The sequence below is a fragment of the Hyperolius riggenbachi genome, chromosome 10 (assembly GCF_040937935.1).
Source record: "Hyperolius riggenbachi isolate aHypRig1 chromosome 10, aHypRig1.pri, whole genome shotgun sequence".
Lineage (NCBI taxonomy): Eukaryota > Metazoa > Chordata > Amphibia > Anura > Hyperoliidae > Hyperolius > Hyperolius riggenbachi.
The window spans coordinates 237,644,238-237,665,936 of record NC_090655.1 but is presented as its reverse complement, the minus strand read 5'-3'; the positions used below and the strand labels follow the sequence as shown (position 1 = coordinate 237,665,936).

General features: G+C 45.5%; 1 protein-coding gene across 1 annotated transcript; it reads left to right on the top strand.

Annotated features, from left to right (window-relative positions):
- The first annotated feature begins 1,974 nt into the window (after positions 1 to 1,974).
- Positions 1,975 to 19,920, top strand: LOC137534949 (zinc finger protein 300-like). Its single transcript, XM_068256685.1, has 7 exons — positions 1,975 to 2,049; positions 3,374 to 3,489; positions 3,615 to 3,749; positions 8,777 to 8,966; positions 9,093 to 9,178; positions 9,288 to 9,648; positions 14,725 to 19,920. The coding sequence occupies exons 2-7, from the start codon at positions 3,394 to 3,396 to the stop codon at positions 15,804 to 15,806; spliced, it is 1,950 nt and encodes a 649-aa protein (XP_068112786.1). The 5' UTR covers positions 1,975 to 2,049; positions 3,374 to 3,393; the 3' UTR covers positions 15,807 to 19,920.
- The last annotated feature ends 1,779 nt before the right edge of the window (positions 19,921 to 21,699 follow it).

Genomic DNA, 21,699 nt, shown 5'->3' with positions numbered 1-21,699 from the left:
AATAAGAAGTAGTTTTGTTGTGTCACACAATGGGCCTGATTCTATTCACTTTTTCTACATTTTCTCCTAGGAGATCATTTTCATCTTCTGTATAAAATAACTTTTCATCAGCACTCTGCAATTTAAAAAGTACCAAAAAGTAAGTGGAAAAGTACTGCTAAAATTATTCTGAGTATTTTCTTGCTTGCCGGTGGCTTAAAATACATTTTATTAATGAGGATGTGAAATATCACCTAGGAGAAAACGTGGGAGAAAAAGTGAATAGAATCGGGCCCAATGACGATAAAATGCGATAAAATGCTTGAATCTTGAAGCGATTCGTAGGTAAAAATAAAAGAAAAACATTCAACAATAGGTGGCGCTGGTGGTAGACAGTCAATCAAAAGCTGCACAGTAAAAAAAAAGATCCCCTTCCAACCTTATACTGTAATTCAGAACTACAAATAAATACTTATGTGTAGTTCTGAAAGGTAATAATAAAAGTTTGATATTTATTTATTGTATATAAAAAGCCCCTATTAATATAAGGTAGTAGCTTTATTATTAACTTTAGAGAGAACACAGCATGTGCACAATGTATACGGTGTAACCATGACCCCCACAAACTCCAAGAGTGCTTTTAAGCGCTTAGCTAATGTTACCCTATGAGGGTTTTCCCACAGCAGCGTTGTGATTTTTTTAAGAATCGTAAACATGCTGCATGTAGCATTTTTTGGGAGCGATTCAGCATGAAGGAATGTGCAAAAATTCTCATTTATTCAAAAATTGCTCTGAAAATCACTGTCCAAAATCGCTTAGCAAATTCGCCAGGCAGACACTAGCAATTGCGATTTTGGCACGAACCAGGCCTTAAACTAGTTGCTAACAAACCTGCTTTACTAGCATCCAAAGCGTAAATGTCATAATAGATAAATCAGTTTACCATGTAAAGTCCAAACAAGGCCCCCTGTAACAAATCCAGTCAGACTTCAGTCAGAAGCATCTGATCTATATACTTGTTCTTGCCTGTCATTAGGAGTACTCCAGCACCCGAAGCCTACCGCAGCGGCAGAGAGACTGCTAGCTGGGGAGCCAGCGGTGGAACGAGGGGACCAGGCAGTGGCGTAGCTAAGGAGCTGTGGGCCCCGATGCAAATTTTATAATGGGGCCCCCCAAGCACTCTATACATAACAATTTATACGGCGCACCAAAATCTGCCAATGGCAACTACAGTGTCAGAGGTGCAAGAAGGGGATGGGGAACAGTTTGTTAATGATTACCACTATTCAACGTATCTACAGAAGTCATTATTATGAGCATAGGACCAATAGAGAGCTAATTCTGTAGTTAAGGGAGGGCCCTTCGGGGCCCCTCTGGCCCCGATGCGGTCGCTACCTCTGCACCCCCTATTGCTACGCCCCTGGGACCAGGAGAGGAAAGGGAAGGCTCTATAGGACCCAGAGCCTTCCCTCTCCTTAGGTAAGTATCTGTTTGTTTGTTTTTTAAATCGCTTCAGACTTTCTTTAAAAGGAACTGGAGGTGAGAGACATATGGATGCTGCAATTTTTAGTTCCTATTTCCAGTTGCCTGGCATCCTGCTGATCTTTCTAGTCAAGAGTCACACACATGAAACAAGCATGCAGCTAGTCTTGTCAGAAGCATCTGATCTGCATGCTTGTTCAGGGTCTATCACTAAAAGTATTAGAGCTAGTGGATGAGCAGGACAGTCAGGCAATGTGTATTGTATAAAGGAAAAACAAAATGTCAGCCTCCATTTCACTATCACCTCAGGTTTCCTTTAAGCAGAAATTACTTTTAACAGGTGAGAAATAGGCTCTTTTGACCTGCAACAATGCTTTTTTCTAGAACTCTACACACAGTAGTGTGTAATGAAAGCTGCAGTTCCTCTATTCTCCACAAGATGGTGATCTCACCCACGCACTGAAGGCATAGACAGGGAGAACACAGATCATTCAGAGCATGCGCGTACTGACGATGAGCAGCCGATACCGAATCCGATAAGTAAAGAAGCACCGGAAGCAGCTCAGAATGTGATTTATGTGAGTCAGGGTGAGTATGTGTGTTACTCTATTAGTAATAATGGAACAGAATATAATTAACCCTTTCTATACCATTGGTGTGTTTCTGGGCAGGTTAGGTGCTCCCCGTGCAACCCCCTGTGTTTCCTCAACCTCCATGCAGCCCCTTCTGTGTTCAGCATCCCCGACCCCCATGTATAATACAACCTCAGTAAACCCCCTTGGAGGCCCTTCTGAATTCCTCATCCCCCTCTTCTGCATTCTCCATTTAGTCCCCTTTCTGAATTCCCTGCCCCCCCCCCTGCAGTAAGGGTAGGGTTGTACTGGAGAGACAGCAGGAAGGGTTTGGCTTGTACACGGGAGATACTACAAAGTACCAACTTAAAGGATGCCAGAGCCAAAGTAAATAGGAGAAATGTGGGGAGCAGGCATGTATGGTGAGCCATGTCCTCTGCTCCCCATTTTTTCTGCCCCTCTGATCCGCCTAATTGCCCTCTGGCACCCTCTTCCGGGTTGCCTGAGTTAGACATCCCTGCACCTTAGCTGACTTGACTGTGCGCGTCCTGCAGCGTGCGACTGCAGCTGGGAGCGCTATGCGCTTGACATCACGATTACGTCATACATGCGGCCGGGAGTGTATCATGATGTCATGCACAGAGGGCTCCTGGCCACGCTCACTTGCTGCAGGATGTGCGCACTTTGGCCAGTTAAGGTGCAGAGATGCCCGACTCCGGCAGCCTGGAAGAGGGTGCAGGAGGACAATTAGTAGGAGCGGAGCTGCCGAAAGGAGAATGGGGGAGCGGTGGGCATCAGGACAGCTCACCATACATGCCTGCTTCCCCCATTTCTCTTATTTACTTCAGCTCTAGACTCTTTAAAGTGACACTGAAGCAAAAAAAATATATGATATAATGAATTGTATGTGTAGTAAAGATAATTGATAGAACGTTATGATGTTGATGTAGAAGTGCTTCAGAAAATAGGACTGTCTCTGACCCAAGTTGGGTCGGAGAGCTCAGAGAAGCTGTTTGCATAGATAACAACTGAAGTTTTTTTTTTTTTTTTTTTTTTTTTTTTTAAATCCATTCCTGCACTGGAAACAATACGAGACTAATATCTGTGCATAATGTTCTATCTCTAAGCTGTACTACACATACAATTATATATATATATATATATATATATATATATATATATATATATATATATATATATATATATATATTGAGACATAAAGTATGCTGAGACTTGTAGTTCTTGTGGCTGGAGAGACACACGCAATATTTCCCTATCCTGATATCGCCCAGTGTCCTGCAATCTCTAAAATTGCCGGCTTATTATCCCCCAACCGACAGACGCCTTCTGTACAGATCACATGACCACATCAGTGAGGATGGACGAGGACTGGATTCACATGACCGAGAGGATAATAAATCTCTCCCTGGAGATAATCTGCCTGCTGACCGGAGAGGTGAGGAGGATTCTGGGAGGTCACATGATGTCACTGTTATGTCTGTTCATAAAATATACACTAACCAGAAAGCTGAGGAGGTTTCTGAGAGAACACATTTTCCTACTATTGATCTTTTAATACAGGGTTTTCCTCCATTGAAGTCTGGTGATTGGGTGACCATTGTGGTGCCTCCACGTCATTTTCTAATAACCATGAAAAACAACAAGGAGAAGATCCTGGAAGTCATCAACAAGATCACTGGGCTTCTGGTGGGAGAGGTGAGCAGTGCTGGGAATTCTGGGATATTATCCAGTAACAGGAGGGGAATGTCTGGTGGTCGGGGCGTGTCACTGAGCTGCTAGTGGGAGAGGTGAGCAGCGCGGGGAATTCTGGGATATTATCCAGTAACAGGAGGGGAGTGTCTGGTGGTCGGAGCGTGTCACTGAGCTGCTGGTGGGAGAGGTGAGCAGCGCTGGGAATTCTGGGATATTATCCAGTAACAGGAGGGGAGTATCTGGTGGTCGGGGGTGTCACTGAGCTTCTGGTGGGAGAGGTGAACAGTGCTGGGAATTCTGGGATATTATTCAGTAACAGGAGGGGGAGTGTCTGATGGTCGGGGGTGTCACTGAGCTTCTGGTGGGAGAGGTGAGCAGTGCTGGGAATTCTGGGATATTATCCAGTAACAGGAGGGGAGTGTCTGGTGGTGGGGGTGTGTCACTGAGCTTCTGGTGGGAGAGGTGAGCAGTGCTGGGAATTCTGGGATAATATCCAGTAACAGGAGGGGAGTGTCTAGTGGTCAGGGTGTGTCACTGAGCTGGTTGGGAGAGGTGAGCAGTGCTGGGAATTCTGGGATATTATCCAGTAACAGGAGGGGGAGTGTCTGATGGTCGGGGGTGTCACTGAGCTTCTGGTGGGAGAGGTGAGCAGTGCTGGGAATTCTGGGATATTATCCAGTAACAGGAGGAAGGAGTGTCTGATGGTCGGGGGTGTCACTGAGCTTCTGGTGGTGGAGGTGAGCAGTGCTGGGAATTCTGGAACATTATCCAGTAACAGAAGAGGAGTGTCACTGAGCTTCTGGTGGGAGAGGTGAACAGTGCTGGGAATTCTGGGATATTATCCAGTAACAGGAGGGGGAGTGTCTGATGGTCGGGGGTGTCACTGAGCTTCTGGTGGGAGAGGTGAGCAGTGCTGGGAATTCTGGGATATTATCCAGTAACAGGAGGGGAGTGTCTGGTGGTGGGGGGTGTCACTGAGCTTCTGGTGGGAGAGGTGAACAGTGCTGGGAATTCTGGGATATTATCCAGTAACAGGAGGGGAGTATCTGGTGGTCGGGGGTGTCACTGAGCTGGTGGGAGAGGTGAGCAGTGCTGGGAATTCTGGGATATTATCCAGTAACAGGAGGGGGAGTTTCTGATGGTCAGGGGTGTCACTGAGCTTCTGGTGGGAGAGGTGAGCAGTGCTGGGAATTCTGGGAAATTATCCAGTTACAGGAGGGGAGTGTCTAGTGGTCGGGGCGTGTCACTGAGCTTCTGGTGGGAGAGGTGAGCAGTGCTGGGAATTCTGGGATATTATCCAGTAACAGGAGGGGGAGTGTCTGATGGTCGGGGGTGTCACTGAGCTTCTGGTGGGAGAGGTGAGCAGTGCTGGGAATTCTGGGATATTATCCAGTAACAGGAGGGGAGTGTCTGGTGGTGGGGGGGTGTCACTGAGCTTCTGGTGGGAGAGGTGAGCAGTGCTGGGAATTCTGGGATATTATCCAGTAACAGGAGGGGGAGTGTCTGGTGGTGGGGGGGTGTCACTGAGCTTCTGGTGGGAGAGGTGAGCAGTGCTGGGAATTCTGGGATATTATCCAGTAACAGGAGGGGGAGTGTCTGGTGGTGGGGGGTGTCACTGAGCTTCTGGTGGGAGAGGTGAACAGTGCTGGGAATTCTGGGATATTATCCAGTAACAGGAGGGGGAGTGTCTGATGGTCGGGGGCGTCACTGAGCTTCTGGTGGGAGAGGTGAGCAGTGCTGGGAATTCTGGGATATTATCCAGTAACAGGAGGGGGAGTGTCTGATGGTCGGGGGCGTCACTGAGCTTCTGGTGGGAGAGGTGAGCAGTGCTGGGAATTCTGGGATATTATCCAGTAACAGGAGGGGGAGTGTCTGATGGTCGGGGGTGTCACTGAGCTTCTGGTGGGAGAGGTGAGCTGTGCTGGGAATTCTGGGATATTATCCAGTAACACGAGAGGAGTGTCTGATGGTCGGGGGTGTCACTGAGCTTCTGGTGGGAGAGGTGAGCAGTGCTGGGAATTCTTAGTAGAAACAACTCCTTTGGCCACCGATCCCTGTCGCTAGCCACCACTTCAGCCCCTGGCTCCCTGAGATTATCCGATGTCTATTGCTGCTTCCCTGGCACAGTTGTTCCCCATCGCTCTGCACCGACCCAAGAAGACTTGCTGTGACTACTGCCATTGCTCCTTCTCTTCATCTTGTGCTTCATAGCATCTTCATAGCTCCCGTCACAGCTCCCCATTTGTCCACTAAGTAGACCAATGAGAATCATCCTGCCGGGGCTCCATTGTTAGCAGAAGTAGAAGAGGAAAGCAACGGAGGTGGTCACTGTGTGTCTGGCAGCCATTGCAGTGTGACGGGAAGCAATGATGCCAGCAGAGCCTGCCATGCAGCGACAGACATCGGGTAAGTGCTCGGGAGTCTGCTGGCTCTAGCTGCATCTTCTAGGGGAGCGAGGCAGCAGTGCCGTGGTGCTGATGGACAGCTCCACACATACCTCACTCCCTATCATCAGGCATGCAGGAGTGCGGCTCGGGCAAATAGATAGTATTTGTTTATGCTTTTGACACTTGGGCATTGCTCAGATGAAGCCGGGAATTGAAATTGCGGGTAAATCCTTATGATGTCAGGTGGTAAGAAGCTCACACGCTGCAAGCTCTTTATCACCTTGAATTGCAGATGGCTCACTGATAGGTCTATAGCCTCTCTGGAGATATGGACCTGTCTGACTCATCCAATCAGGGTTTTTTGTATTGCTCTGGAAACCTGCATGTGATAATTTGTACAAGAACATGATTTTTAATGCGAAATACCGCATGCAAAAAATTGCACGTTTTCTGCCAAAAGCTTAAAGGACACCCGAAGCGAAAATAAACGACTGAAGTAAAAGATTGTATCTATCTTCCTTTTCCTAAATATGACTTTTTAAGACATTGCACAGTTTTATTTTATGTTTAAATCTACTTTTTAAGTTTTAATGGTTTTATTGTTTTTGCTCAATGACACATTCATTGAAGTATGTCAGAGCTAAAATCTATGAACCGTTAACCCTTTTTCTCTCTTTCCTGCTCTCAGAAGCCATTTTCTACTAGGAAAATAGTTTTATAGTTGGAATTTCTTATCAGTGAGGGTCACAATGTAGTCACTTCCTGTCTGAGTCAGGACTGATGTTTCAATATTATTGGGAATGAGCCCCAGGTAAGAAAGAAAGGAACTCTTATTGATGTAACGAGTCAGGACTGAGTCAGCCACTTACATACCTGATATTTAACTCTTTCAGGCAAAGGGAAAAAAAAGGAACACAGACAGCATAGTTATTAGTTTGCTTTGCACTGTACATACACATGTCTATCTCATCATGTCACACGTCACTTCGGGTATCATTTAAAAGTAGTGAGAGGAAAAATTAAGGTACATTTAGTTTTTTTTTTAAAAAACATGATTTTGTGTTTGAAACCTTTATTATACTCAAAATGTTTACTTAACCCTTGCTTGATACATTTTGGTAAGTTACAGGCAAAATGTGCATGAAAATTACTTGAAACACCTTTTGCAGATAAATACAGCAGAAACTGAATAGATCAGGGTGGGGGGGGGGGGGGGGGGGGAGTTTGTATGGCTGATATTGTGGTGAAACCCCTCCTACAGTGTGATGTCAGGATCTAGGTTCTGACAGTTTCCTGTCTGTGAGCCTTGTTGCATTGTGGGAAATAACTGCTGTTTCCACCTGCCAAGCACCCAGTATCTCCCTCTGTGCAAATGTATATCTATAAAAAAAAAACATTTTAGCCTATCCAATTGTCAGTGGGTGTGGTTATAGAGAATGGCAGTTGGTGCTGCCATTTTAGTGTCTGCAGGGCCTGTTCAAGCTACAATGGGGCCCCAGGGCAAAAGTAACTTGGGGCCCCCATAGCAACACCCTCCTGCAGCCCCCAAGCTGGCTCCCAGGACCAGCTCCACTACCCTCCCAGCCACACAAAATCATTGGGTGTCCATGATCTGTCCCAAAAAACATTGTTGAGGACACTATTATTCCCTTCCTCCTTCAAATTCAGAGAGTACACACATTGGGGGTCTTACCTAATCCAGGCAGGAAACAAGGCAGCACTGTGCTCTGGACTTCTCCCCGCCTCTCTTCCTTGTTCCCTGCAGACCTGTATGAGGTCACCATAGCTGGAGGGGAGGGATGACACCCCTTGGGGGGACCCTACAGCCTCTGGGGCCCTGGGGCAATTGCCCCCTTTGCCTCTATGGTAGCGCCGGCCCTGAGTGTCTGCCAGTATTATCCTCTTCCAGACTGCATGTGTGCATGTGTGCTTTCTTCCCCCCCTGCAACACCTGTGAGTATATCGCCATCTTCCCTTTTGCAAAACAGATCATTTTAAAACATCTGTTTTTCACTGAAAAGTGCAAACAACATACTTCTTTTAAATGTTAGTTTTACAGAAAGTGGTTCAAGATGATTACATGTTACATGCAGGCTTATTGTGGATCAAACAATATTAACAAATGGAATGAATATCAATCATTTCTTGATCTCCTATTTTTTAAACTTCTCACTTTGCATTGTATTGATTTTTTAGCCCTTTTTGCTAAAGTTCCTCTTTAAGTCTAAAAGTGGCCACTAACGATCCAATTTCTAGCGGAAAATCGTTCAAGCGATCAGAAATTCTGATTGGAAGACAAATCGTTCACTACACCATCAACGAACCAATCTTTGCTTCCTATCTATCACAACTAATCAAGAAAATTCTAATTTTGGTTTGACAAAAATCCAGTCTGACAATTTTTTTTATAATCGTTCATAATCGATTGTGCCCATCAAATGAGATTATTTTTAACCAATCCGATCAGAATTTCTGATCGCTCAAACTATTTTTCACTAGAAATTGGACTGTTAGTGTCCACCTAAAAGCTCAGCAAGACAGCCAGGCAACTGGCATTGCTTATAAGGGAATGAAGATGGTAGCCTCCATGTTCCTCTCACTTCAGGTTCCCTTTAATGACATTTTATTTTTCCTGTATTGTAGGAACATCGGGAGCACCCGGAAAGATGGAAGTACCAGGAGAACATTACGATGGAAGATCGGAAGATCTTCAAGGAAGAGGTGGAAGGTGACAATGAGGAAAATGTGACACAGGGATGGCAGTATATAGAAGGACACAAAGACCTCTACAGGATAACCATGATGGAGAATCAGCCGCACCTCACATCACCGGGTAAGAGGAGACTTTCATTTCTTGTACAGGAGAGAGCAGTACGGAGGGTCCACCTAGACCCCCCCCCCCATCATCTGATAATCACATAGAGACAATGTATTCACTCAGTGTGTGTGTTCCCGACAGATGTATCCAGTAACAGAAACCCACCAGAGAGATGTACAGGTCCTCTTTACACCCAGAATTGTCCACAGGAAGACCACCATTATCAGGTAGGGGGAACTGAACTTTATTAAAAGTGTTTCCAAATTGTATGGCATCATATGGCATTTTCTACGTGGACAGAAAAAACTGCAGCTGAAAGTTATTTTGTGGGTTTAGGGTGAAGAACTGAGTCATATAAAAGTTGAAGAAGAGGCACACATGAAGGAGGATCTGCAGTCTATGGAGCTGGTTGAGGTAAGAAGGACAATTAAAGAGGAAGATGAGATGAACTTGGGGATCGATCAGCAGTCTATGGAGGAGGGGAAAATGATGAGGACAATAAAAGAAGATGAAGAAGAGACATGTGTGAGGAGCGATCATCAGTCTATGGAGGAGGGGAAAATAATGAAGACAATTAAAGAAGATGAAGGAGACATATATGTGAGGAGTGATCAGCAGTCCACAGAGGAGGGGAAAATGATGAAGAGTATTAAAGAGAATCAAGACCAGGAAGAATGTCCTGCAGATACCATCACAGGTAATTATTAACCACTTGATGACCCAGCCTTTACCCCCCCCCCCCCCTTAATGACCAGCGCTGATTTCACTGATCTGTGCTGGGTGGGCTCTACAGCCCCCAGCACAGATCAAACACCAGGCAGAGCGACCAGATCGCCCCCCTTTTTTCCCCACTAGGGGGATGATGTGCTGGGGGGGTCTGATCGCTCCTGCCTGTGTGTGACTGGCGGGGGGGGGGCACCTCAAAACCCTCTCCACCGCAGGATTCCCCCTCTCCTCCCTCCCTTCCCCGGAGATCGGAGGCTGCACAGGAACGGATCTGTCCTGTGAAGCCTCTAACAGGCTCCTGCCTGTCATGTGACAGCGATCCCCGGCCACTGATTGGCCGGGGATCGCTGATCTAATACAACGCTGCTACTGTTAGCAGCGTTGTACAAATGTAAACAAAGCTGATTATTTCCGCTTGTGTTTACATTTAGCCTGCGATCCGCGATCGGTGGCCTGCAGGCTATTCACGGAGCCCCCCGCCGTGAATTGACAGGAAGCAGCCGCTCGCGCGAGCGGCTGTTTCCTGATTAATCAGGTCCTGCAGCTGCCACTTTGCCGACGCGCGTTGTGAGTGCGCGGTCGGCAAGTGGTTAAAGAAGTTCCTTGTTTCATTCAAAGCCTATTTCCAGGCTCTGGGACAAAATATACTGGTGATTACAATAGCTGATACTCCCGTTCTCCAGAAAGCTTCCCCCATCCCCAGTCTTCATGGTTCCCATTTGCCTGGTCCTATACATGGTACTGACGTGTGTGGAGGTTCCTTGTCCAATGATGTCCCTCTGCCCCAGTTATTTTCAATCACAGCTCTGGTAAGTGGACAGAGGTCTTGTCAACCACATCTGCTCCTTGGACCCCTCTAGTTCTGATGGCAGGAAAGTAGTGGAATGAGGTGGCTGTCTAGCAGTATTAAGCTGGCCATACATCAACTAATTTTGCGACCTGATTGACCTTCCGATTCGATTATTTTATCGAAACGGATGACAATAACTGCCGCAACAAGCATGCCTGATCAACAATTTGACTGATTTGGGTCCAAAATTGGTCAAATGTATTGATCAAGCATGCTGTAAAATCTTGAGCAAGCGTAATCAATCGTGTGTGCAGCAGTAACGATGTGCTATATTGCGATGACGGACAAACTTGGGGGAACCCCGGCTGCTGCCCCAACCCCCAAATGTAGATGTAAACCCCTCCCCCCTCCCCCGGTGCCTGTGCATTGTAAATCTCAACTATTCCAGGTCTGTAAAACATAGGATTACAGACAATGACAACAGGGGTGACCGACAGCGCAATACAGGTAATAGACAATAGATACAACAATACAGGTAATAAAAAGCATTAAGATATACAATACAGGTGGTATAATGCCAGAGCATACACTGGAGTGGTAGTGCTAATAATACAGGTTTACATATTCTGGGTCGGATGTACAATCAAGTATGATACATAAGGGGAGAGGGCCCTGCCAAAGGCTTACAATCTAGAGGGAGGGGGTGGTGACACAAAAGGAGAGGGGGGGGGGGTTGTATCAAGAAGTTCTCAGCAGAGAGAGATAGGGCAGCGGCGAGGTGAGGTAGGCCTCCTTGAAGAAGTGAGTATTGGCTGCTTTTTTGAAGGTGTTGAAGGAGGGGGCAAGCCTGATGGGCAGTGGGAGAGAGTTCCACAGGATGGGGGCAGCTCTAGTGAAGTCCTGTAGTCGTCCATGGGAGTGTGAGATGTGTGGGGTGGTTAGGAGGAGGTTGTTGGGGGAGTGAAGTGGGCGGCCAGGTGTGTATCTGCTGACCAGGTCAGAGATGTAGATCGGGCAGGACATGTGTATAGCTTTGTTTGCCAAACATAGGATCTTGAAGCTGATTCTCAATCAAATTGGAAGCCAGGATCAGCAGGATAGCCAGGCAACTGGGATTGCTTAAAAGGAAATAAATATGGCAGCCTCCATATCACTCTCACTTAAGTTGTCCTTTAAAGGAAATCTTAAGGAAAAAAAAACAGTTTAACTTACCTGGGGCTTCTTGCAGCCCTTTGGAGTTAATCTGTGCCCACGACATGCTTCTGTGGTCCTCCAGTCAGCAGCGCCGATCCCTGGAAAACTGGGCCGTCTATGCGAGTTGCCGGCTTCTGTGCATGCACGGCGATGAGCCGCGTGCACCCTGGTCGCGCTCCAGGGGGCTGCAAGAAACCCCAGGTAACTTAAACTTTTTTTTTTTTTTTTGCTTAAAGGGAACCTAAACTGAGAAGGATATGGGTTTAAAGAAACAAAAATAGAGAAGGAGGAGCGCTCCATAGTGTAACAACGTTTTATTGGAATCAATTGCGCAAATAAAATTTCACTTACTAGAAATAGGTTGAGTAAAAACATATAAAATCTTTAAAATCCTTCCTTGGTAGGTGCACCTCACACTGCCGTGGCCATCGGAGTTGAGGGGATCAGGTGGAAGGATTTTAAAGATTTTATATGTTTTTACTCAACCTATTTCTAGTAAGTGAAATTTTATTTGCGCAATTGATTCCAATAAAACGTTGTTACACTATGGAGCGCTCCTCCTTCTCTATTTTTGTTTCTTTTGACTAAGCCTCTTTGACAGCCGGGCTACAAAGGAGCAGCTAAAAGTGTGACTTCCACCCGGCCACCTGTGATCACCGTCTCAGCAGCGCAAGATTGCACATCTGTTAAGGATATGGGTTTGTCTTTTTAAAATAATACCTGTTGTCCGACTCTCCTGCTGACCCTGCGTCTCTAATACTTTTAGCCACAGCCCCTCAACAAGCATGCAGATCAGGTGCTCTGAATGAAGTCAGACTGGATTAGCTGCATGCTTGTTTCAGGTGTGATTCAGCCACTACTGCAGCCACATAGCTCAGTAGGACTGCCAGGCAACTGGTATTGTTTAAAAGGAAACATCCATATCCCTCTCAGTTAAGGTTCCCTTTAAATCTCCCTTTAAAGGGAACCTGAAGTGAGAGGGATGCAGAGGCTTACACCTGAAACAAGCATGTGGCTAATCTAGTCAGACTTCAGTCTGATCCCCAAATCTGTGTGCTTGTTCAGGGTCTAAGGCTTCTGAAATGTATCACGGATGGTGACGTCTTTAGTGCTTGCAGGGGCATCTCTGCGGAATGTTTGTCTTCTCAGTGTTCCGAAGCTAGTAGAAATGACACCTGGGCCTATATGCAATTAACTTTTTCTCCTTGTAGACTGTTTTTCATCTTCTATTTAAAATAACCTTTCAGCATTTTGCATTTGAAAAAAGTACCAAAAAAGTAGTTCGAAAAGTACTATCAAAATTATTTTGAGCATTTTCTTGCTTGCTGGGTGTTTAAAGGGCATTTTACTTGACAAGTTTGAAAATATCGCCTAGGAGAAAACTGAGGAGAGAGAAGGAATTGCATATGGGCCCGGAATGCTCTCCACATAGGTAAACAGCCCTAGGCTAAACATCACTGGGAGGATGGGGTTTTATACCAATATACAGCAATATATAGATACAGAAAGTGTTTCTGATGCTGAAACCAGGATTAATAACATAAAAGTGGGTATCCTTCAAGAACTCACGAGTTGGCCTAAAAAAATGTAGTTTTACTTACCTAGGGCTTCTTCCAGCCCCTAGAAGTTATTTGAGTCCCTCACCTCATCTTTGGTCTTCTCCTGTCTCCACTAGCAGCTTTGGAAAATCGCCGACCCCAGGATGGGTTGGCGTCTTCTACGCATGCGGGAGAGGGATATGGGAGAAGACTGAAGATGCAATGAGGGACCCAAATGACTGCTAGTGGCTTGAAGAAGCACCAAGCAAGTAAAAAATATTTTTTGGTCACCTTGTGAGTCCTTTAAAGAGACTCTGTAACAATTTTTTCAGCCTTAGTTCTTCTATCCTATGAGTTCCTATGCCTGTTCTAATGTGCTGGGGCTTACTGCAGCTCTTCCTAATTACACTGTCTCTGTAATAAATCAATGTATCTTTCCTCTGTCCTGTTTGTCGGGCTAAGGCTTTGATTGTGTGGAATGTGCAGGGCTGCTTGTGATTGGTAGAAGCGATACACACCCTCTGCTGGCCCCCTGCATACTCACACACTATGCTTAGCTGAGCCTATTAGAAGCTGGTTAGTTTGTTTGTAAACATTGCCTAAAACTGTTAATTACAAGCCAGGATTGCAGCAGAGAGTGGCAGAAACAGCACAGAGGGGCACAGGAGAAAATAAGGAATAGAATGGTATGCTTTTTAGTGTAAGAATATTAGAGTACAGATTCTCTTTAACCACTTTTTCCACCACTACAGTATATTTACGTCCTCTGTGACTTCATCTAAGCCATGGGGGCGTAGATATACGTCTTGAAGCTGAAGCAGTGCTGTGCAGGATTGGGCTTGCTTCTGTGCACACCTCCGGCACTATCTGATGCAGCACTAATTGGTGAATGGGAATACATGTTCCCTGAGCCAAATGAGATTACTTTTATTTTCTCAGTTCATAGTGAAAAATACATGCTGTAGCATTATTTCAGAATCAAATATCTTCACCATAAATTGTAACAGGAACGTAATTTAAGTTTTGTGATAAACAGTACAAACAGCCAAACAAAACTTGCGTTTTTATCTACAATAGTGTTTTTTATTTTTAAACTGCAATTGGTAAAACTGAGAAATAATGTGTTTTTTCTATTTTTTTCCTTTTCCCTTTAAAATGCATAGAAAACAAAATTGTTTGAGGGAAAAAAAAGAATATAATGAAAGCCTAGTTAGTCTTGAAAAAAAAAATGTATTATTTAGGTGTCATAAGTAGGGATAACGTTATTGCTGATTAAATAGACTATAGCTAAAATGTCAAAGCTGCTCTGGTCCATAAGGGGGAAACAAGATCTGGATGTGAAGTGGTTAATCATTTACTACATTCTGTTATATGCCACTACAGTGCCTCTTTATTGTTGTACACTCTTCCTCACAGCTGGTTTAGTTGTGGCAGTTCTCTGGTAAGCTCCCATACTATGCGTGACTCCTGACTACAGAACATGAAACAATAATAGCATGTGTCAGTAACATTTTCTCTCCAGCAGGGGGACACCATGTCAGGAACCCCTCAGAGGGCCATCTTATCCCACATCCGGATTATACTGCAGAAGACAATGGTGTCATACAATGTTTTCCCATTACTGGAAACGCCCATCACGATGGTTACAGTGCAGATATCGGAACGGCTCCCTCTAGTGGTGAGGAGTTTTGTGCAAAATTCCTAGCTCTCGCCTCAAATATCTATCTACCGTTTTATCGAGCTGATACAGCAACAGAGCCATCTGATCTGGAGGGACCTCCTTGTGCTACGTCACGTCACGCTCCACCTAGCCTTGTACCAAATACCAGCAGTCACACAGTTAAGCAGAGCTTTCTGTGTTCCAAATGTAACAGATGTTTCTGTGATAAGGGAAGTCTCAAACGCCATCTTAAGCGCCACACTGTAGAGAAGTCATTTTCTTGCGCGGACTGTGGGAAAACATATATGTACGAACGATTCTATCTGAAGCACTTGAGAAGTCACACAAGCCACAGTCCAATATCCTGTTCAGAGTGTGGGAAATGCTTCACTCGGAAAGCAACCCTTCGTATTCACCTGAGAATTCACACAGGCGAGCGTCCTTTTTCATGCTCAGAGTGTGGGAAAGCCTTCTACCAGAAAGGAGACCTTATCAAACACCAGAGAAGCCACACAGGCGTGCGGCACTTAACCTGTTCAGAGTGCAGGAAATGTTTTCGGCATGCAGTTGATCTTAAGAGACACATGAGAGTTCACACAGGCGAGCGTGAGTGTCCTATTTCCTGTCCGGATTGTGGGAAATGTTTCACCCTGAGATCAACCCTTCGTATTCACCAGAGAATTCACACAGGCGAGCGTCCTTTCTCATGTTCAGAGTGTGGGAAAGGTTTCTACCACAAAGGAGACCTCATTAGGCACCAGAGAAGTCACACAGGCGAGCGGCATTTTACCTGTGCGGATTGCGGGAAAAGTTTTCATCACTCGGGAGACCTCAATAGACACAAGAAAATTCACACAAACAAGATTCCTTTCCTCTGTTCAGAGTGTGGGAAATGTTTTACAAAGAAAAACTTTTTAACTGTGCACCTGAGAACTCACAGCCGCTGATAGGATTTCAGCATGGTGGAGTAATGAGCAGCATGGTGGAGTAGTGGTTAGCGCTCTCGTCTTGCAGTGCTGAGTCCCCAATTCAAATCTCAGCCAGGGCACTATCTGCATGGAGTTTGTATGTTCTCCCTGTGTCTGCATGAGTTTTCTCCGGGCACTCTGGTTTCCTCCCAAATCCCAAAAACATACAGGCAAGTTTATTGCCTTCCCCCTAAAGTTGGCCCTAGACTACTATACAGGGGTGCACAAATGTTTTCGGTCAAGGGCCTGTACAACATACTTCAGACTGCTGGGGGGCCGGAGTATACATGAAATGATGTAGAGAAACATAACATTGAGCCTAGGTATTGTAGACAGCGCCTATAAACATGAGCAGCCCTCATGTCTCACATTTAACCAGAGCAAATGTCATGCCCCCAACACAGTGTGTGCAGATAGTATGCCATCAACACAGCATGTGCAGATAGTATGCACTCCACCACAGCATGTGCAGATAGTATTCCCTCCAACACAGCATGTGCAGATAGTATGCTTTCCACCACAGTATGTGCAGATTGTATGCACTCCACCACAGCATGTGCAGATAATATTCCCTCCAACACAGCATGTGCAGATACTATGCACTCCACCACAGCATGTGCAGATAGCACTCCCTCCAACACAGCATGTGCAGATAGTATGCTTTCCAACACAGCATGTGCAGATAGTATGCCCTCCAACACAGCATACTATCTGCACTTGCTGTCTTGCAGGGCATCCTGTCTGATGTGGTCCATGACATCTTTAAATATTGGCAGCCTGCATATAGAATAGCAGTGCTGGCACCACCCATCCACACAGCAAGTGCAGATAGTATGCCCTGCAAGACAGCAAGTGCAGACAGGATGCCCTGCAAGACAGCAAGTGCAGATAGTATGTCCTGCAAGACAGCAAGTGCAGACAGGATGCCTCAGTGATGAGCGGAAATGGCATTATTCTTCTGCATTAATTTTCACGGAAATAATTTTAAATTTGATTTTTGAGTGAAAATTCCAGCGAAAACGTGTACTGCTATTTTTCACACGTAAAGTAAATTTTCACCGCAAAAATATCGGGGTTTTTTTGCGTTTTGCGGTAAAAATTGTTATGGTAAAAATATTATTTTTCTATGTTGAAGTAGAAATATTGATTTTTTTTTTTTGCAGTAAAAATATTGACTGTTTTTGCGGAAACCGCAAAAATGCAAGCCTATTTTTCGTGAAAATTTCTCAAAATTAAAAACCGCATTTTCGATGTGAAAATGACTTTAACCACTTAATGACCTCCTAACGCCAATAGGCGGCGGCTGGTCGCAAGTGGATTTCCATGGAAACGGCCGCTCATTCGTGCGGACGTTCTATGTCAGTTCACGGAGGGTGTCTCCGTGAACAGCTGGCTCGCAGGTTAAATGAAAACACCCGGGGAGGAAATCCCCGGTGTTTACAGCGTACGGTGTTGCTGTGACAGCAGCGCCGTAAAGGAGATCTGCCGTCCTGTACCGCCCATGGGAAGGAGGAGAGGGAGGGCGGAATAGCGATGCGGAGGAGGGCTTTGAGGAGCCCCCCCGCAAGGTACAAGGCAGTGGCGGCGATCAGACCCCACCAGCAGGACATCCCCCTAGTGGGGAAAAAAGGGGGGAAGTCTGATCGCCCTGCCTAAAACCTGATCTGTGCTGCGGGCTGAAGAGCCCACGCAGCACAGATCAATCAAAAAGGGGCCGGTCCTTATGTGGTTAATGAAAATTTGCAAGCAACATTAAGAGGTAATAGTTTACACTACCTAGGCTCAATGTAATGTTTTCTACATCATTTCATGTATACTCTGGCCCCACCCAGCAGTCTTAAGTATGTTGTCCCGGCCCTTGACTGAAAAAGTTTGGGGACCCCTGATCTAATCCCTACCATAGTCATATGTCCATCATAGTCTAAGGCCAATTTTAGTTTCACTGCGGAAAGAGTCATTGGATCAACCTGCCACCTCTCGACCTCATCCATTCAACCAGAATGAGCTACAAAGTTCTCACGAGACCCTCCCACCCGGGCAACTGGTTCTTTGAGCTCCTCTCATCGGGCCACCGCTATAGGGCCATCCCCTGTAGAACCGCCACATGCAGGAGCACTTTCTTTCCTCAGGCTTCACCGGCTGAACCTCAGCCCTCCCCTGCCAGGCCCGCCTCTTTGCGGAACCCCACCAACTGGACAGTAAATTCCCTCCTGTACTCGCCCCGCCCCTCCAAGCACAGCACTCTTTCCAGCAGCACTCTCCTGAGTTCTCCTATGATGTTTTATTGCCTGCCCAGTCATGCTCCACTCAAACGCTGAGCATGACTACCTACATGTATTAGTCTGCCTACTTCTGTTGCTATTGCATTGCTGTCCTGACTCTGTTGTGCCATTGTCTTGCTTGTTCTGTTGCCAATGCCATATGTACCGCAATCAATTCCGGGTACAACAACCATCGTACTCTGCACATAAGGGATTTTTGATTCTGAACTTATCTGCAGGGCCAGGCCGAGGCAGAGGCGAGAGAGGCTCCAGCCTCAGGGCGCAGTGTAGGAGGGGGTGCACAATTCACTCAGCTATCATTCCCCTATTGTGTTTGAAGCAGAGAGAAATAAGAAAAGTGGATACATAGCAGTGACTGCAAGCCAGATAACTAGAGATTAAGGTGTTGGGGTCCTGGGGCACCTCTTAGTCTAATAGCAATCAGTGTATGACAGCTGCAGTGGGAGGGATGGAGGGGCGCACTTTGGTGTCTCAGCCTTGGGTGCTGGGCGACCTTGTCCCGGCTCTGCTTATCTGTATGTTTTTTGGGGGATGTGGGAGGAACCTGAAATACCCAGAGGAAACCCATGCAGACATGGGGAGGACATACAAGCTTCATGCAGATAGTGCCCTGGCTGGGATTCAACCCAGGTACCTAGCGCTGCAAGGCGAGAGTGCTGTCCGCTTATGCAGGTAGTCAGAGGCCTCTGCAGAATTGTTATGGCTCTTGGAAGTATACTGGCCCTAACTAATGTTGGCTCCTCCCCCAGACTGGTGCAGGAGATCACTATACAGCCAGGAAACTCTCACCACAATTCATATTGTACAGCTCTTCAGCCTGCCGTATCTTCTCCCATCTCCAGCCTTCTTCTTGGACTACAAATGGGCATTTTCACATTGGTGAGGTTCTTTTTGTGCTGTCTCCTCCTGCAATGCCACAGGATTGTTGGCTATCAAAGTGTCTGAAATATGTTGATCTGCATTGTCTTTACACAGCTATCGGCAAGCTACCTAACTCTATGACAGGGTTGCCAAATCATCCCTCTAAATACTGGCACATTTAAGTTATACAGGTTTTGGGACTACTTGCACATAATCAGTGCCTTAATAGCATCTACCTAGCCACAAGACCTGTAAAATTCATATGTCAGTAATTAAAGGGATGCATTGGCAATACTACTTTACAAAGATATGTAACTTGGTCAGAAACAGCTCTACAAGTGTTGTTCAGCGCTATACTTCAGTTTGGAGAATTTTTAACTTGTTCCTCTTCACAGGACAGCTTAAATTGAGATATGTTGGTTGTCTTCCTCACATGAATTGCCTGCTTTTGATCGTTTTAGGGCCAAGGCTTCCGTGGGGGTAGCTAGGCTAGTGCCCGGGGCTGTGAGAGCCTTAGGGGTCCCCAAGTCAAAGATTGTGTAGGTCATATGCACTTTATGGTCAGGACAGTACTGAAATGTATGGGACTCTCACAACATGTCTTTGGGATTAATGTCAGGACTTTGACTGACCGACTTGTGTGCTTAGAGTTGCCGGTGACCCAGTCTACCTTGAACTTCAGTTCACAGATAGATGCACATTTTCCTGCAAAATTTGCTAGTGCAATTCAGACTTCAGAGTTCTCTCAGAGGCAATAAGCAGACTACTACCATGATGGTGCCACAGAAAGTATAAGGCCTACAAAACCCCATGCCTGGCCTGGGGAGAGAATGTCTCAGAGATATTACTTCTGATGTTTTGTGTGAAGATAGATAAGGAATCCATCATTCTGTGTGTGAGTCTGTATTCCTGTACGATTATTGATTTCAACATCCTGAGTCACTATAATAATGACTGTTATTTTTGTAAATATTAAATAAATTTGTTTTCTCAACAAAAAGAAATCGGATCTCTCTCTCTCTCTCTCTCTCTCTCTCTCTCTCAAAATGAACTTTATCACAATATGCTAATTTTTTGAGAAGATCCTGTATATACAGTGGCTTGCAAAAGTTTTCGGCCCCCTTAAAGTTTTCCACATTTTGTCACATTACTGCCACAAACATGCATCAATTTTATTGGAATTCCACGTGAAAGACCAATACAAAGTGGTGTACATGTGAGAAGTGGATCGAAAATCATGCATGATTCCAAACATGTTTTAGAAATAAATAATTGCAAAGTGGGGTGTGCGTAATTATTCGGCCCCATGAGTCAATACTTTGTAGAACCACCTTTTGCTGCAATTACAGCTGCCAGTCTTTTTGGGTATGTCTCTACCAGCTTTGCACATCTAGAGACTGAAATCCTTGCCCATTCTTTGCAAAAGAGCTCCAGCTCAGTCAGATTAGATGGACAGCGTTTGTGAACAGCAGTTTTTAGATCTTGCCACAGATTCTCGATTGGATTTAGATCTGGACTTTGACTGGGCCATTCTAACACATAGATATGCTTTGTTTTAAACCATTCCATTGTTGCCCTGGCTTTATGTTTAGGGTCATTGTCCTGCTGGAAGGTGAACCTCCGCCCCAGTCTCAAGTCTTTTCTCCGAGCATGATGCTGCTACCACCATATTTGACAGTGGGGATGGTGTGTTCAGAGTGATGTGCAGTGTTAGTTTTCCGCCACACATAGCGTTTTGCATTTTGGCCAAAAAGTTTCATTTTGGTCTCATCTGACCAGAGCACCTTTTTCCACATGGTTGTGGTGTCCCCCACATGGCTTGTGGCAAACTGCAAACGGGACTTCTTATGCTTTCTGTTAACAATGCCTTTCTTCTTGCCACTCTTCCATAAAGGCCAACTTTGTACAGTGCATGACTAATAGTTGTCCTATGGACAGAGTCTCCCACCTGAGCTGTAGATCCCTGCAGCTCATCCAGATTCACCATGGGCCTCTTGACTGCATTTCTGATCAGCGCTCTCCTTGTTCGGCCTGTAAGTTTAGGTGAATGGCCTTGTCTTGGTAGGTTTACAGTTGTGCCATACTCCTTTCATTTCTGAATGATCGCTTGAACAGGGCTCCGTGGGATGTTCAAGGCTTTGGAAATCTTTTTGTAGCCTAAGCCTGCTTTAAATTTCTCAATAACTTGATCCTTGACCTGTCTTGTGTGTTCTTTGGACTTCATGTTGTTGCTGCTCCCAATATTCTCTTAGACAACCTCTGAGGCCCTCACAGAGCAGCTGCATTTGTACTGACATTAGATTACAAACAGGTGCACTCTATTTAGTCATTAGCACTCATCAGGCAATGTCTATAGGCAACTGACTGCACTCAGATCAAAGGGGGTCGAAAAATTATGCACACACCACTTTGCAGTTATTTATTTGTAAAAAATGTTAGGAATCATGTATGAGTTTTGTTCCACTTCTCTCGTGTACATCACTTTGTATTGGTCTTTCATGTGGAATTCCAATACAATTGATTCATGTTTGTGGCAGTAATGTGACAAAATGTGGAAAACTTCAAGGGGGCTGAATACTTTTGCAACCCACTCATATATATATATAGTCGTGGAGTCATATATATATATATAGTCGTGGAGTCGGGCAATTTTGGGTGCCTGGAGTCGGAGTCGGGGAAAAATGCACCGACTCCGACTCCTAATGAATTTGTAACTGTAATTAAAATAG